Here is a 16,573-nt window from a genome sequence, read left to right on the forward strand (position 1 = left end):
GACATTATGAGATATATTAGAAACTAAAAATACTTGATGCACATATACTACCGTCTACACTATGAATTTTTCTATTCTTATTTTATTTATATTATTAATTTCTTTTTAAATATTATTGTATTTTATATATATGTCATGTAGGTATGTAAATATATATCAATGTTGTATTTAAATGTCATATATGTAGAAAATATTGATATAAATATTTATATATACTATAGAACTATAATTAATTCTATTATATATATTTAAAAATAATAATGAACTAATTTTTATTAAAATTATTGACAATATTTACAACTTTAAAATTAAACTAATGTGAATTGCACATTACTTCTACATTACTTCTACTTAGTGTATATATATATATGAGAATATATAATATTACTTTTACTGTGTAATTAGTTATTTACTTCATAGTAAGGCATCACAAATAAAATGAAAAAAAAAAAGTGAGATAATACAATGTAGAAGATCCCATTGTAATTACTAGCATGTTATTAATTACTTTGAAGTAGAATTAATTAAATTTGATCAGGCATTAAGAAATTAATAAAATTGAACTCCACTAGCTAATCAGTATTTTAAGAGAGGAAAAAAAATGTTAAAACGTGCTCACTAATTATTCAATTAGTTCCACAGTATAAAATATTACATAATTCAATGATAATTGTATAGGTGTATTATTAAATAAATATGATGTTCCTAATAATACTTTTTGAAAAGACTAAAATCAGAGCAAGAAATGCCCTTCCAGGACTTTCACTGAGTGGTGTTGAAGAGAAGAGAATTGGGCTTGGGGTAGCACTATACTGGGCCAAATTATATTGGGCGGACTGAAGACCTAAAGTGAGGATGGGCCTGCTTGGACTATTCAAAGAAGCCTGGGCCTAGGAGATAACTCTGAAGCAATAAATTAGACCTGTTTAATTCCTTTCAATTTTATCACATTTTTCACCAATATAAAAAATTATACAAATTAAGTTAAAACTAAATATTTCAACATTAAAGTAATTATTTTTTAATAAAATAATGAAAATAAGTGATCAAACCCAATTTATTCAACTATTTTATGTATTAAAAAAATGTTTTTCTACATTTATCAATAATGTGAAAAGATTTTAATTAAAAAAAAATACATAGAATTCCCAAACATCTTAGAGCACCCATTGTGTGCTCTACTCTACTCTAGAACTCACAATGGGTGCTCTACTCTATCTTTTAAAATACCTCCCAAAAATACACATTTTTCTATTTTACCTATAAGTTTTACATTATACCATATATCAGCTTCTTTATATATTTATCTACATCATTTAAATATTATATCTTTAAACATATTTTATTAATTAAAATAATGGATCAGCTTTAGGAGGCATACAGAATATCACTCTTTACCGATGTGATAATAATGTTTTGACAATGACTTGGTTTTTTCCAAGAGTAATTGTAATTTGGTATTTTAAGGTGTCCAACAATATATGAGACGATTTCTTGCAATTGATTAAAGATACTGAATGTTAATAATTAAATTAAATTATGATACCGCACTAAATAACAGTAGTCACTTTCATATGGTGTTAGACACTATTTGTGTCCCATATCACTCTTTACCCTCGGGTTCCACTTTATTAGCATCATAATTCCTAAAACAAAAGACCATTTTTCGGGAGCCAATATTCATTTAACTTTTTAATAAGACTATACTTTTCAAATATATATAAATATAAATTAAAAAATATATATATATAGTTATTTTATTTCCTTGATACCTCTAGTTAAATTTCTACAAAATAGTAGCCACTATAGCTTTTTTACTAATGTATTGTCTCGGGAGAGCTTAGGCCATGTTCATGAATAGAAGTTGGTGTTCCTAGTTGATCATCGTGGAAAGAAACGTTAGAGTCTGTCTGGGTTGAATAGCTTGATGGACTTGGTGAGCCATGGCCAAGATCCACTACTTCCTTCATCTCTACGTCGTGATCAGTAGTACTCTTCACAATAATATCACCCTTTCTGAAAGTATGAGAGTTGAGATCTTTCCCATCAAACACCTTCAAAAAAACCCTAAACCTTTGCCATTTTGAGGGAGAGGCTTCATTGTTATTATTTGAATCGAAACGCAATAAGATTTCCCTATGCTCGTAGAGAAACATGGCTGTAAATATGGCCAGAGCCAACATGGAAGCAATCGCGGAGATAAGGAATAGCCCCCAGAAGCTGTTGAGGCCTAAAGTAGTTGCTTCGGACACCACTGAGCTCGAGTCTGGACAAATGGTGTCTGAAATAAACCAAGCATTCTCTATTTTCTTCATCTTATCTCCTTCTGTCACGTTTAGAATTGCCCTAGACACATCACCCACCAAAGGAGAACCTATTGGAAATACCTGCAATAATTTTTTGCAAAATGACTTTCAGACACGTTGTTGATAATTCTCAACAGGGTGTCGAGTGTGTCTAAAACAAATTTGGACAATGAATTATCGAAACAAGACTATTATAAGAGCGAGAGGGAGAGAGAATAAGAACTTACAAAGCCAAAACCATCAGTTTTGTAGATTGGTCCAACCATGGTATAGTTAGAGCAATGCTTGGCAATGAAGACCTTCATATAAGGGATTTCATCAAAAGCAGCAACGATATCACCATTAGCCAAAAGTTCCCCTAGGTGTTGTAGTGATTTGTATTTTATGATTTGACTTTCTTTGAAATGGATGGACTCGTTAAGCATTCCTAAAACAAAAGATAATTCTGGGAAGCCAATTTTCTGTCCACTCTTTATTAGCTCATTGACATCGGTTAGAGTTGGTCGAAGTTGTTCAACGGTTAATAATGAAGTTAAACTAGCTGTGTAGCTTTGGGTGAGTATGAGAACCACAAAACACCATATTATCACCACAAATCTACCCAAGTTACTCACAACTTGCTCGCCTACATGCACAACCAATTAATGTAAGATATAAAAATAAAGATACATGTGCAATTGATATATAATGGTGCTTTAGGTAAAAGGTAATATTTCAATATATATATATATATATGTGGTAACATTAGTAATAAAGATATATAATGGTGTTTTTTTGTTACCATTAGTAATAAAAATTTATTTTTACATCAATATATAATGGTTACCAAGTAAAAGATAATAATATTTAGGTAAAAGCAAATAAGGGGTACCATTACAAACTTTGTGAACATTTCAATATATATAATCTAATATACTAGCTAGTTAGTGATGCTAATTACTTAAATAGGTGATTATAATTCTATACTCGACACCATGTTTAAAAAATTATTTTGCAAAAAATTATTACTATTTTGTAAAATAATATTAAACACGTCTATTTTCACTGATTACTCTTATGATATTAACAAATGAAGCTAAACTACACACCTATAAATAATTCATGCTTTAACATCACTACAAAAAATGTAACTTTTAGTAACAACTTTTTAGTCACAACATATATTTTGTGTGACTAAATATCACTTTTAGTAATAACAAAAAATTACTTGTGACTAAAAAATCATACTTAATCACAAGTTGTCACTAATGTAGTTTTAGTCACAATTTATTATTTTTAGTGATAAAGTTTGTTGTGACTAAAAATACATTTAGTGACAACAAATTGTGATTTTTGTAACTAATACTTTTAACCACGTACTTTTTAGTAATGACATAAGTAAGATGATTTTTTTTTAGTCACAAAATTTATTATGACTAAAACTAAGATTTTTTGTAGTGCATCTCTTAACCATGCTATTTGGGCCTTAAGTTTTTTGAAAGTGCATGTAGTAATTAGTGTATTGAAATTCTAATATATAAGAATAATAATCAAACTCACGATGTGCAAAAGCCATGGTGGAGAAGGAGAACCAGAAGCTAGTTCCAATCTGATGGGAAGGTGGACCACGAAACTCCTTATTTATGCGATGCTCTAAAACCCAAACCACAAAGCCAACGAAAACAAAAAAACAACCTGTAGTGGCCCAAAGACCCCCAGTCAAAGGCTTCAAGAACACCCAAGCATTTTTCATTTTTATTCCTCTAATTGGCACAATCATGGTCACACCAGAGTCTGTGTATGGCAAGGTAAAGTCCACATGATTGGACCTATTTACTATGATTGTTACATCAGCCACCACTGCATCAAACTTCTGTAAAATACCAACAAATAAAATTAAGAATATTTGAATTAGAATAAAAACTTTAAAACATAAATACATACAAATTTACTTTGGTCAGAGCTTCAGATTTCATAAATTGCCATTTATAAAAAAATATCATTATATATATAGCACAATTCTTCTATAGAGACTTCACTTTAAGTTTTACTGGTGGGGCTCTCGGTGTTTTAGATTTGTGAACAGTTTTCGGCTTGATTTTTTTATGACTGTGTATATTGTAGTTATTTAGAGTATTCTACAAATTTTCATAAAATTACAAATAGTTTACACTATCAAAAACTAAGTTCAAACATGTTGTTGCACGCGTGACTAATTTTTTTTATGAGCGTGGAAAACAACATGTTTGAATCTAGTTTTCGGTACTGTAAACTATTCGGAATTTTCTAAAAATTTGCAAGATGTTCTAAGCAACTACAATATACACTGTCATAAAAAAAATTATACTGAAAACTATTCACGGGTCGAAAACAACAGTAGGACTTAAAATGTAGCTCCTGTATAAGTATTGTCCTATATATATATATAATTTTTTGTAAAAATATGTAAATAAAAGTAGAAATGAGGGCTAAGAGGAGTTTTACCCCAAGATACACTTGATAGATCATGTCGTCATATGAACCAGCGCTCGTCCAATTATCAGGCTTTACAAATGGTACGAAGTCAAATGGAACAGCATAAGGCATTGCATCCACAACAGCATTGAAAACATCAATACAAAATCCACTGACTTGGGTTCTATTGGTACTAAAGTCACGCCTTGTGTTGACAAAACTAGAATTGCCAAACTTCAATGGCACTCCTATTCTCAATTTCTTCCCAATTGTAGGATGAGCGACCCATCCTTTGGGGACTTCCATTGAATCACCTGGCCATATAATGGGCCCCAAGTTAGACTTTGAAGTATTATAAGTAGAATTTTTGTTTGCCAAGCCCAACTTCTTTGTGAGGCCAAATTGTGGGGTCCAAAACCCTACCAATCTTTCCCCTTTACCAATTACATTCACTATCTCGAAATTTGATGGTGGGAGTTGTTGATTAACAAGACTAAACTCCCCTGCCAACCCTTTAAATCTTACTTTCAATAACTCTTGTTGAATTTCTGGACCATTTAGAGAAACCCCAAAAGTGTCAAGATCTGTCAAAGTGTCATTACTACTACTAGTCAAACTCCCATTTTTGGTAACTCTACCGTTGTTATAGTTTTTCCCAAACACCTTCTCAATCGCAGTGGCTAGTGCAAACACAGAATCATACGCCCACAAACCAAAAACACTAACTTCTTTGTCATCAAGGTTTGGATTCTCCACCCTAAATTGCCTCCTCCACCTAACCCTAAAATCGTTGGAATCGCTCGTGCTGGGCACGTGAGTTTTGACACCTACTACTCCTTGCATCGAGCTAATCACCGACGAGTTAAGTGAGGTCAACAAGTTAGTCAGCCCATTTGTGAGTATCCAAACACACCCTTCATCCATGAGACCAATCTCATCTGCCTTGGCAAACAATCTAGAGCCAAGGTCACTAAACATGTGAACGACAAAAACCCTAGTCTGCATGTTCATCAACTTATAAAGCTCGGAGCGGATTTGGTCATCGGTGGCCGCCGGAGGAATGGGACTCCTGTACGGGACTCGGGCATTGATGTTTTGCATGGCATCGGTCAAATAAGGAATGAGTGCCTCGCCGTATTCGTTGTCCGCGTAGATAGGGACTACTTGTGTCCATCCGAAGGCTTCAACTAGGGAGCTTATGGCCTTGACTTGTGAGGTGTCGTATTGTGCAGCTTGGAAAAAGTATGAGCTTCGTAGGGAAGTGAGGGAGGGACTTGTGGCTGAGAATGATATGATCGGAATATGAGCCTTGTCACCGAGGTTGATTACGAATTTCGCCTGCATTGAGGTTTCAGGCCCCATGATTGCTTCTACTTTCGCATTCTTAATAAGGTCTACCGCTGTTTCCCAAACGACAAGTCGTTTTAGTATTATTTAGCTTATAAATATCATTTTAAGTTTTTTGAAGTATATAATTATTAACATTTGAAATTTAAGGGCAAATAAGATTAAGATATATATATATATATATGCACATAAATTTGGGACATTTACACAATACACTTAATTTCACTAAAATATTACATTTTTGAGAAATTTTTTATATTTTTACAATTTTACCTGTTTTTTTCTTTTGTATTATTTTTTAGTTGTTTCAGTTTCTGTATGGTTGTTTTGTACGTAATTTTTCTAGTTTATGACCTCGTTGCTTTAAAAAAACTAAAAGCTGTTTTCTGAAAAAGTTATCCAATAATGGTCTTTGTTAATAAACAGTAAGAAAATAACTTATTGAAGAATTTATGCAGAAGTTACAACTAGAAGCTAAGCTTTTTTTTAAAAAAAAACTTTGCAATAAACTTATTTATTATATGTTAGTCAAAATAAAAATATTTAAAATAAATTAATATTTAAATCTTAATAAATAATACAAAAATTAATATAAAATTTTATGTCTATTCAACTTATTCCATATATTTATATGTAGTAATATATAATTAAATTATGTGGATATCCCAAAAACTATTATCTTTTCCTTTTAAATATGTAGTTTGAACTTTGACTTTCCCAAAAAGTTTGATATTTGTAATTAAATACTAGTGATGTTGGTACCTAGACTAAAAAATAAACTATCAATTAATTGACAAAACTAGAAACATATATTTTAAAAGTAGAAGTTAGCATATTCATCACTAATATTTTTTAACACTGAAATATAACATTTTTTTATATTAAAAAAACATATAATTGAAATCTCACGTTGGATTTTGTTTATAAAATACTGACTTTTTCATATACATATTATTTTTTAGGTTTTTTTTTACACGTTTACATTTTTTTTTTTTCAATTTTACTAACTCAAATTGAAAAAAAATTATAACTACAAAAATAAAATTTCAGAAAAAATAACTAAGAATCAACTAAAATATAACTCGCCATCAATTTATTATATCAACCAAAATTAATAAACTAAAAAATAACTCTAAACAGTACAAAAAACAATATACATTTCAAAAACTAAACATCAACAAAAAAATTAACTAAAAATAACTTAAAAACAACACAAATTAGAATGAAAAAAAATATATAAAAATTGACCTACAATAGTAAAATTGAAAAGAAATTTGTCAGAAGGAAAAAATTTATTTTTAGCAAAATCAAGAATTGTTTTGTAAATTTCCCTAGAAAATACCTACAGCTAAGAGGTCCCATTATAAAAAGGGAAAAAGAATTTGAGGATGGGAATAAGTCAAAGTCAATTTGTGAGTGTGATAATCAATTGTCATCCAAAAGTCAAAGTCATCTTACTACCATACAAAGAAGTCGAATTCTTCTTTAGATGGAAGTAAGTACTCAAAATCAAGTGGTTATGAATTATTTGCATTTTGACTATGTCAACTAATTGCATATATTTGGTGTAATAATTAATCCATTTAAGTTATAAAAAATCAGTCTCTTGAGTCTTAATCAGTTTTAACCCAAAAATGACTAAATTGGTAGTAATAACAGTAACTTCATTCATGAAATTAAGTAATTTTAGTTATGAAAGATCTTATATCAGTCATATTCGATCAATTTGGTCAAACTTTTTTTTACAAATTTTGGAAAATAGATTGGTAATAAATTAGAAAAATGAATAACCAATGAGCAAAGCTGAACTCAATAGAAAAATACCTGCAGCAGCAGCTCCAACGACGTCGTTTTTGTCCAAGCGCCTGATGTGAAGGATTAGCCTGGTTTTGTAGAAAGAATGGGACTCGTAGAAATCTGAGAGAGCCATGTCGATGCAACTCTTCTCCATCTTCCCCACCCAATTTTCCAAATTTATAATCAGACCCACTTTTACTGCTACAGTAGTCGAGTTTTGTGCCTTCGCCATGGACACCATGACTGAGAAAATAATAATAATAATAATAATACTGAGAGAAAGACCATGTTTGGCATGGCCATAAGGGTTCTTCTTCTCTGCCATAATAATATGTCTGAAACTTTTGCAGAGAAATATATATATATATATATATTTATATCAAAGGACGATATTCATTGATGATAAGCATGTGGAGTAGACTTGACTTGTATATTTTCATTTATGTATTCGAAACACACTAACCACCGGCACATTTTGAGTGAGGATTTTTAGCATAAATGCCCCTGAGTTTTACTTCGTTTAGCAATTCAATCCCTAAAAAAATTGTAAATCAAAATTTTTGAGTTCTACAACAAACAATGACGATCGAGTTTTTATTGGTTATTTTTTTCTTCACAACATTCTTAGTTAATGATTTTTTTTTAAAAAAAAATTGATGCGTAAAAATATTTGGAGGTGTATTATATTTTTTAAAAAATCAAAGTTATTATCCATATATAATAAACTTAAAATTTTGTTAAAAAATAATTAAAAGAACTTTAATTGCTACTATTTTTGAAACTTAAGGACTTGATTGTCAAAAAATATTTGTCAAGATCTAGTTTGCAAAAATGTGAAAAACTTGGAGAGTATTTATGCTAAAAATCCTTTCAAAAATGATTTTTTTCCCCTTAATTTAAAACCACATTTTATATTTTAAATTACTAAATTTACTATTTAAGTTATCATTTTCTTTATGTATGTCGTTACCAAGAAAAAGCAAGGAAAACATTGTTTCATTCCATGTATGACTCCAATTTTTTTTATGAGTTTGATATTATTATTATTATAAATATTGGGAAGCATCCAACTAATTTCTCGTTAAATTACTGAAAGTATAAACTATAAAGAATGTTACAATTGCTGTACGTATTTTAAGTTTTAGACTAAGTCAAAATGTATTACATATTTAGAATAAGAGCATTGTTATTCGGTATTTTATAGTGTCAAACATCGCAATACGTGGCATCTAAATGTCAATAATCTTTATGATATAATATTAATATAAATTATTCTGTGCACACAACTATTTCCATATAATTAAATTGATTTTTGGTCTTCTATTTTCCTTAAGTAAATTCTACTACTTTCTTCTCTTATTTATCATTTTTGTTATTTTCTCCTTCTTTCTCCATTAAAACAAACATGTACTTGTACTATCATTTTGTCCTTTTTTATTTATCTTTTCCTTTTTTTTTTCTTTCTAAATCTCATATTTTTATATCATTCTTTGGCAGGAAGTGAATAGCAAAAAGTATTTTGGTCACATATTATTAAGTTAAACATAAGGAGCAAAAACCAGGTATCAATTTTTAGTATTATTATTATTGATTAAATAACTAATTATTTTATTCAAATTCTTTCAATTTTATATTGTGTAAGTTCTGTATTTGTAAACGTAGAACTTTTAATTAATCTAATGAAGAATAATTTTGTTTTAGAATTTTTTTTCTTCCATAAAATCAGTTTTTTATGTGTTTTTGTCTACAAATTAATAATGAGTATGTAAAATATTAGAACTCATTTTATCGCCACATGTGACTATCTTAATATATATTTTTATTCTTTATTATAGGTTGATAACATAAATGTAATTAGTTATAACAGAATTTTCTTGGTGTACTATTGTATTCGGTGGCCTATATATAATACAACTCCCTTAATACTCAAGAACTAAAAGTCTCATTGTTCTTTCTGCTCATTTTACAAAACTGAATAAACATCTTCATGGTATCAGAGCTTGAAGACTAACGTCAATGGCAAACTCCTCCGCAAACAACTCCGATACAGAGCTTCCCGACGCTCCACCGGCTATGACAACTGTCGCTCCGGTGGAAGCCTCCGCAACATTTCCGGCACAATCCTGGAACCCATTTTCGAACTCTCTCTCTTCCTCTCTCATGATCAAACTTGATCGATTAAACTTCCTAGCATGGAAGTCCCAAGCTGTCCCTACTGTAATTGGACACGATCTTGATGATCTCTTGTTCGCTAATGACAAACCGCCACAGTTCTTGATCTCTGGTGAGCTCAACCCCGCATACCGGCAATGGAAAAGAAAAGATCAGCTACTCTTGTCCTGGCTTCGATCCTCCATGTCCAAACCTATTCTTGCCTCGGTTGCTTCATATACCTCTTCTTACTCTCTATGGCGATCTCTGGAACAAAGATATTCTAGTCACTCCAAGGCTCGGCTCCTCCAACTCAAAGGCCAACTTTCTAATCTTCAAAAAGGAGGTCTCTCTATTTCCGATTATGTTGATAAACTAAAGTCTTTATGTGAAAATCTAGCCATTGCAGGATATGTTCTTAATGATGATGATATTGAACTGCATCTACTCAATGGTCTTGGACCAGAATATGATTCGGTAGTCTCAAGTATTACCTTTAACCGTGAGTCCAAAAATCTTGAAGAAATTCAGGCCCTCTTATTAGCTCATGAATGCAAGTTGGAAAGACACCACAATCTATCCGATATATCATCCAAGATGTCTGCCAATATTGCCTTTGGTCCTCCAAGAAACTCTTCTTACACCCCATACCGACCTCCTTTTCATCAAAATCGTCACCCCTCCCATGACTCCACAATCGATCCTCTTCAAGAATGTTCAATCGAGGAAACTTTCCCTCTGCCGCACAACCCTTGTGTCAAGTTTGTCTCAAACTTGGCCATACCGCTGCAATCTGTCATTACAGATTTGACAAGAACTTTGTCACTCCCAAAACATCATCCTCTCAACCATGTGCATACATAGCTGAAACTGATGGTGAGCTTGACCCTCATGCATACTCCACGGCATCCATTCCAGATTTTGCTAATGACACCACTTGGTATGCTGATACCGGTGCCACAAATCATGTGGCCATGGGAATGGAAAATCTTGATTCAATTCACCCTTACTCGGGTAATGATTCTTTGACAGTCGGCAATGGTAAGCGGCTCTTAATTTCAAATATTGGTCATACATCTCTTCCTTCATCTTATTCAAAGTATCCTTTATTTCTTAAATCTGTTTTGCAAGTTCCTTCAATTACAAAAAATCTTGTTAGTATTTCTCAATTAACTAATGATAACAATGTCTTTCTTGAGTTTCATAAATCTTGTTGTTTTGTTAAGGACAAACAAACAGAGAATGTACTGCTCAAAGGGAGGGTTAAAAACGGTCTCTATACACTTGAAGCTGCTTCTACCGCTCGACCAACTACTGCCTTATCGTGTAACATAACACAGTCAACTAATGTTGGTTCCGAGACACAATGTTGTACCTCTACATCTTCAACTCTTCCTAATTCTGTACTTGATGTAATGTCGTGTACTACACATCATTTTTCTAATAAAACTAATGATTCTCACTTCTCTCTTCCATGCACCAATGAAGTTTATCACCCATCTATGCTTACTGATATTAATGTATGGCATTGCGAATTGGGTCATCCTTCTGCTCAAATACTTAGCAAAATTTTGTCTAACATACCTCATATTGGTTCTATAAAAACATTAAAATTCTGTCAAGCATGCCAACAAGATAAAAGCCATAAACTTCCATTTACTTTATCACCAACCCGAGCCACTCAACCCCTAGAATTCATACACAATGATGTTTGGAGACCTTCTCATATCACTTCTAAGCAAGGATTTAGATATTACATACACTTTATTGATGATTTCAGTCGGTTTACATGGATATTTCCTCTTGTGCTTAAATGTCAAGCTTTTGATACTTTCATTCAATTTAAAAGTTTGGTTGAGAAACAATTTAACCTTCCTATTAAGTGTGTACAGGCCGATTGGGGTGGTGAGTACAGAAGCTTTGACAAATATCTCAAGGATAAAGGGATCAAATTCCAACATCCATGTCCACATTCGCATGAACAAAATGGAAGGGCTGAACGCAAGCATCGACATATCACTGAAATCGGTCTCACACTCCTAGCACAGTCACAGCTCGACATGACATATTGGTGGCATGCATTCCAGTGCGCAGTCTATTCCATCAATCGCCTACCAACACCAACTCTTGGTCATCTTAGTCCCTATGAATGTCTTTTTGGGAAAGAACCTGATTACAGCTTCTTGAAGACTTTTGGCTGCATTGTTATCCGCATCTTCGACCCTACAATAGCCACAAACTCAGTTTTCGATTGGCACCATGCATTTTCCTAGGCTACTATCCACTACACAAGGGCTACTTCTGTGAAAATGATAAAGGCCGGATCTACATTGCCAGAAACGTTGTGTTTAATGAAAATCTGTTCACAACTTCATCTTCAACAAATCAGAAAATGGATACTACTTTACCATCATCTCACTTACCAAATGCTACAGCAATTTTTCTCACATCTCCTATTAACTCAACACCTACTTCAGCTCCAACATTCACTCCATCTTGTCCCACTCCTCACCAACCTCATTCTCCCTTACCACCACATCATATTCCCCCTCATATCCACAATATTCCATCTACTATCCAAGATACCCAACCTGTAACAACACCCATAGATACCTCTCCCATTCCCACCACCACCTCAAGTATACCACAAAACAATCCCCTTACCTAATCCCATCAAATGGTCACACGGTCACAGCTTGGTATTTACAAGCCTAAATCGTTTCTAGCCACAAAACATCAAATATCAAAAAGTTTATTACCAACTGAACCAACAAGTGTCAAAGCTGCCTTACAACATCCAAAATGGGTTGCCTCTATGCAAGAAGAATTCGATGCTCTCACTAAACAAGGCACATGGACCTTGGTTCCTTTTAGTCCGAACATGCATCTTATTGGCAACAAGTGAGTATTTCGGATCAAGCTAAATGCTGATGGGACTATTCAAAAGTTTAAATCTAGACTTGTAGCAAAAGGATATCTTCAAAAACCTGGGATAGACTATGAGGAGACATACAGCCTCGTGGTTAAACCAGCCACAATTCGGACAATCCTTACTTTAGCTATCTCCTTAAATTGGGCTGTCAAACAATTGGATGTGAGCAATGCATTCTTAAACGGATCCTTAAACGAAACTTTTTTCATGCATCAACCACAAGGCTTTGTTGATCCATCAAAATCAACTCATGTATGCCGACTACACAAGGCTCTCTATGGCCTCAAACAAGCACCTCGGGCTTGGAGTGACAAACTCAAAGTTACACTACTTCAGTGGGGATTTCAAGCCTCTAGATCTGATACAGCACTCTATGTCTATGGTTATGACCGCAATCTAATCATTTTACTTGTTTATGTCGATGACATAATAGTGACAGGCCCAAATAACACACTTATCTCCAAGTTAATTTATGATCTTAATGACAGCTTTCACCTCAAAGATCTTGGCTCCCTACACTATTTTCTTGGAGTTGAGGTTCACCGTGATTCAACAGGAATGTATCTTTCACAAACAAAGTACATCACAGATGTACTACTGAAGCTCAATCTTGAAGGAGCCAAGCCATGTCCTAGTCCAACTAGTTCCTCTCATACTTTATCTTTACACTCGGTTGCACCTTTCACCGATGTAACTCTATACAGAAGCACTCTTGGAGCACTACAATACCTTACTTTAACTCGTCCTGACATTGCATTCATAGTGAACAAGTTAAGTCAATTCGTTCAAGCCCCAACTGTCACACATTGGATTGCTTGCAAAAGGCTCCTACGCTATCTAAAAGGCACCATCTCTGAAGGCTTACTTCTCAAACCAACAGCTTCCATGACTCTCCATGGCTACTCAGATGCAGATTGGGCAAGCTGCCCTGATGATCGCAAGTCTACAGGCGGATATGTAATGTTCCTTGGAGGTACTCTAGTCTCGTGGTCAGCTAAGAAACAACAAGTAGTCTCTTGCAGCAATACTGAACGTGAGTTTAGAGCTCTAGCTAATGCAGCAGCTGAAATTAAATGGTTAGTCTCTCTATTGAATGAACTACACATCACTCTATCGGACTCTCCTGTCTTATGGGTTGACAATCAAAGTGCAGCAGCCTTGGCAGCTAATCCTATCTTTCATGCTCGCTCCAAACATATTGAAATAGATCTACATTTTGTCCGAGACCAGATTTTAGCACAACAACTATTTGTTCGATATGTTCCATCTGTGGATCAAGCTGCTGATATCCTCACTAAATCCTTGCCACTACATCGATTTCTCTATCTCAAGTCCAAACTCAATGTGATCAATACCCCATTTCGTTTGAGGGGGGATGATAACATAAATGTAATTAGTTAGTTAGTTAACAAATCTGTTATGTTAGTTATAACAGAATTTTCTTGGAGTACTACTGTATTCGGTGGCCTATATATAATACAACTCCCTTAGTTCTAAACTAAGGTCTTTCCATTCATACTCAAGAACTAAAAGTCTCATTGTTCTTTCTGCTCATTTTACAAAACTGAATAAACATCTTCATAGGTTGATTAGTAATTAGTTTTTTACATATTGAATTTTTGAAGAGAGATATACAAAGATTTTGAGATGTCATTGGAAGAAGAGGGTATTTGTTTTCATAGTGATGCAAGTGATGAAGATATAAGTAGAGAAAACACAACAGACTTGAATGAGATTGTATCAACACCTAAGATTGGAATGAATTTTGATTCATTGGATGCCTTATTTTTGCACTACAAAATATATGGAAGGCAAGAAGGTTTTGGTGTTAAGAAGAAAACAAGTCGTAAGTCACTGAATGGGAAAATAACATTTGTTTGCTTTTCATGTTCTCGAGCTAGGAAATCACAACCCACAAAACAAAATTTTCTCATTCCTAATCCACAGATGAAAACAGATTGCAAAGCAAGAATTAATGCTACCTTGTTTGAAGATGGAAAATGCAAGATTAATTATGTTGTGCTTGAACATAATCATTGTCTAAGTCCACACAGATCACGATTCTACACTTGCAATAGAGAAATAAGTATAGGGGTACAAAGAAGGTTAGAACTAAATGATCGAGCTGGGGTTAGTGTGGCAAAAAAATTTCAAACACTTGTAGTAGAAGCTGGTGGTCATGATAAAGTTCCATTCTTAGAAAAAGATTGTAGAAATTTTGTTGATAAAGCTAGGCGTTTGCGCTTAGGAATTGGAGATGCCAAAGCAATCCATGATTATTTCATGAGTATGCAAGCTAAGAATTCTAGCTTCTTTTACATGATGGATTTAGATGATGATGGTCGAATAAAAAATGTATTTTGGGCCAATTCTAGGAGTAGAGCATTATATGAAGAGTTTGGTGATGTTGTTACGTTTGACACAACATACATGACAAATAAATATGATTTGCCATTTGCACCTTTTGTAGGAGTAAATCATCACAGACACTATATCTTGTTGGGGTGTGGATTGTTATCAAATGAGGACACTAATACATTTATTTGGTTGTTCAAAACATGGCTTACATGCATGAATGAGTGTGCACCGATTGCTATAATCACTGACCAAGACAAAGCAATGAAAAAGGCTATAGAAGTTGTATTTCCTGAAACTCGACATCGTTGGTGTTTATGGCATATATTGAAAAAGATACCTGAAAAGTTAAGGGGATACAAATTTTATGAACAAATAAAGAATGTCTTGAAAAATGTGGTTTATGATTCCTTAACCAAGGAAGAATTTGAAGAAAAATGGGGAGATTTTCTCAATGAGTTTAATCTTTTAGAGAATGTGTGGTTGAATGATTTATATGAGGAGAGACATCGTTGGGTTCCTACATTTGTGATAGACACTTTTTGGGCAGGTATGTCAACTACTCAACGTAGTGAAAGTATGAATTCATTTTTTGATGATTATGTAAATTCGAAGACATCATTGAAGCAATTTGTTGAACAATATGACCTTGCTTTAAGAAATAAGGTTGAGAAAGAAAACCTTGCAAATTTTCAGTCTTTCAGTACTGAAATCCTGTGTGTAACACATTTTGAGATAGAAAAGCAATTTCAAATGATCTATACTCATTCTAAGTTTAAGGAATTACAACATGAGCTAACTAGGAAGCTATATTGTAATGTTTCTTGTAAAGGTGAGAAAGATGGTGCATATTATGTAACTGAGACTTTATTTATTGGAGATAAACAAAAAGAAATGGGTTATAATGTTCAGTTCAATAACGAGACATGTGAGGTAAAATGTGCTTGTCGACTATTTGAATTTAAAGGGATCATTTGTAGGCATGCGTTATCAGTTTTGATACGAGAACATGTCAAAAGTGTGCCAGAAAAGTATATTGTACCACGGTGGAGGAAAGATATAAAACAATGCCATACAAGAATCAAGGTCAACTATAATGAATGGAGTGGAAGTTTTGAAACTCAACGGTATGATAGATTGTAAAAGAAATTTTAGGAAGTCGCTAATTGGGCTGTTGAATCTGATGAGCATTGTGAAACATTTTGGAATGTGATGAATGAATTGCAATTAAATGAAAAAAATTGTGATATGA

At 33.1% G+C, this 16,573-nt stretch overlaps 2 protein-coding genes across 2 annotated transcripts; one reads left to right on the forward strand and one right to left on the reverse strand.

The window, feature by feature from the left end:
• Positions 1-1,733: 1,733 nt before the first annotated feature.
• Positions 1,734-8,274, reverse strand: LOC133807041 (glutamate receptor 2.7-like). Its single transcript, XM_062245169.1, has 5 exons — positions 7,911-8,274; positions 4,770-6,139; positions 3,846-4,158; positions 2,534-2,931; positions 1,734-2,387 (listed from the first exon to the last, which is right to left on the reverse strand). Exons 1-5 carry the CDS (start codon positions 8,206-8,208, stop codon positions 1,818-1,820), a joined length of 2,949 nt encoding a protein of 982 aa, XP_062101153.1. The 5' UTR covers positions 8,209-8,274; the 3' UTR covers positions 1,734-1,817.
• Positions 8,275-14,613: 6,339 nt separating this feature from the next.
• Positions 14,614-16,464, forward strand: LOC133804619 (protein FAR-RED IMPAIRED RESPONSE 1-like). Its single transcript, XM_062242763.1, has one exon. The coding sequence runs from the start codon at positions 14,614-14,616 to the stop codon at positions 16,462-16,464; it is 1,851 nt and encodes a 616-aa protein (XP_062098747.1).
• Positions 16,465-16,573: the final 109 nt, after the last annotated feature.

Source organism: Humulus lupulus, chromosome X (assembly GCF_963169125.1).
Source record: "Humulus lupulus chromosome X, drHumLupu1.1, whole genome shotgun sequence".
Lineage (NCBI taxonomy): Eukaryota > Viridiplantae > Streptophyta > Magnoliopsida > Rosales > Cannabaceae > Humulus > Humulus lupulus.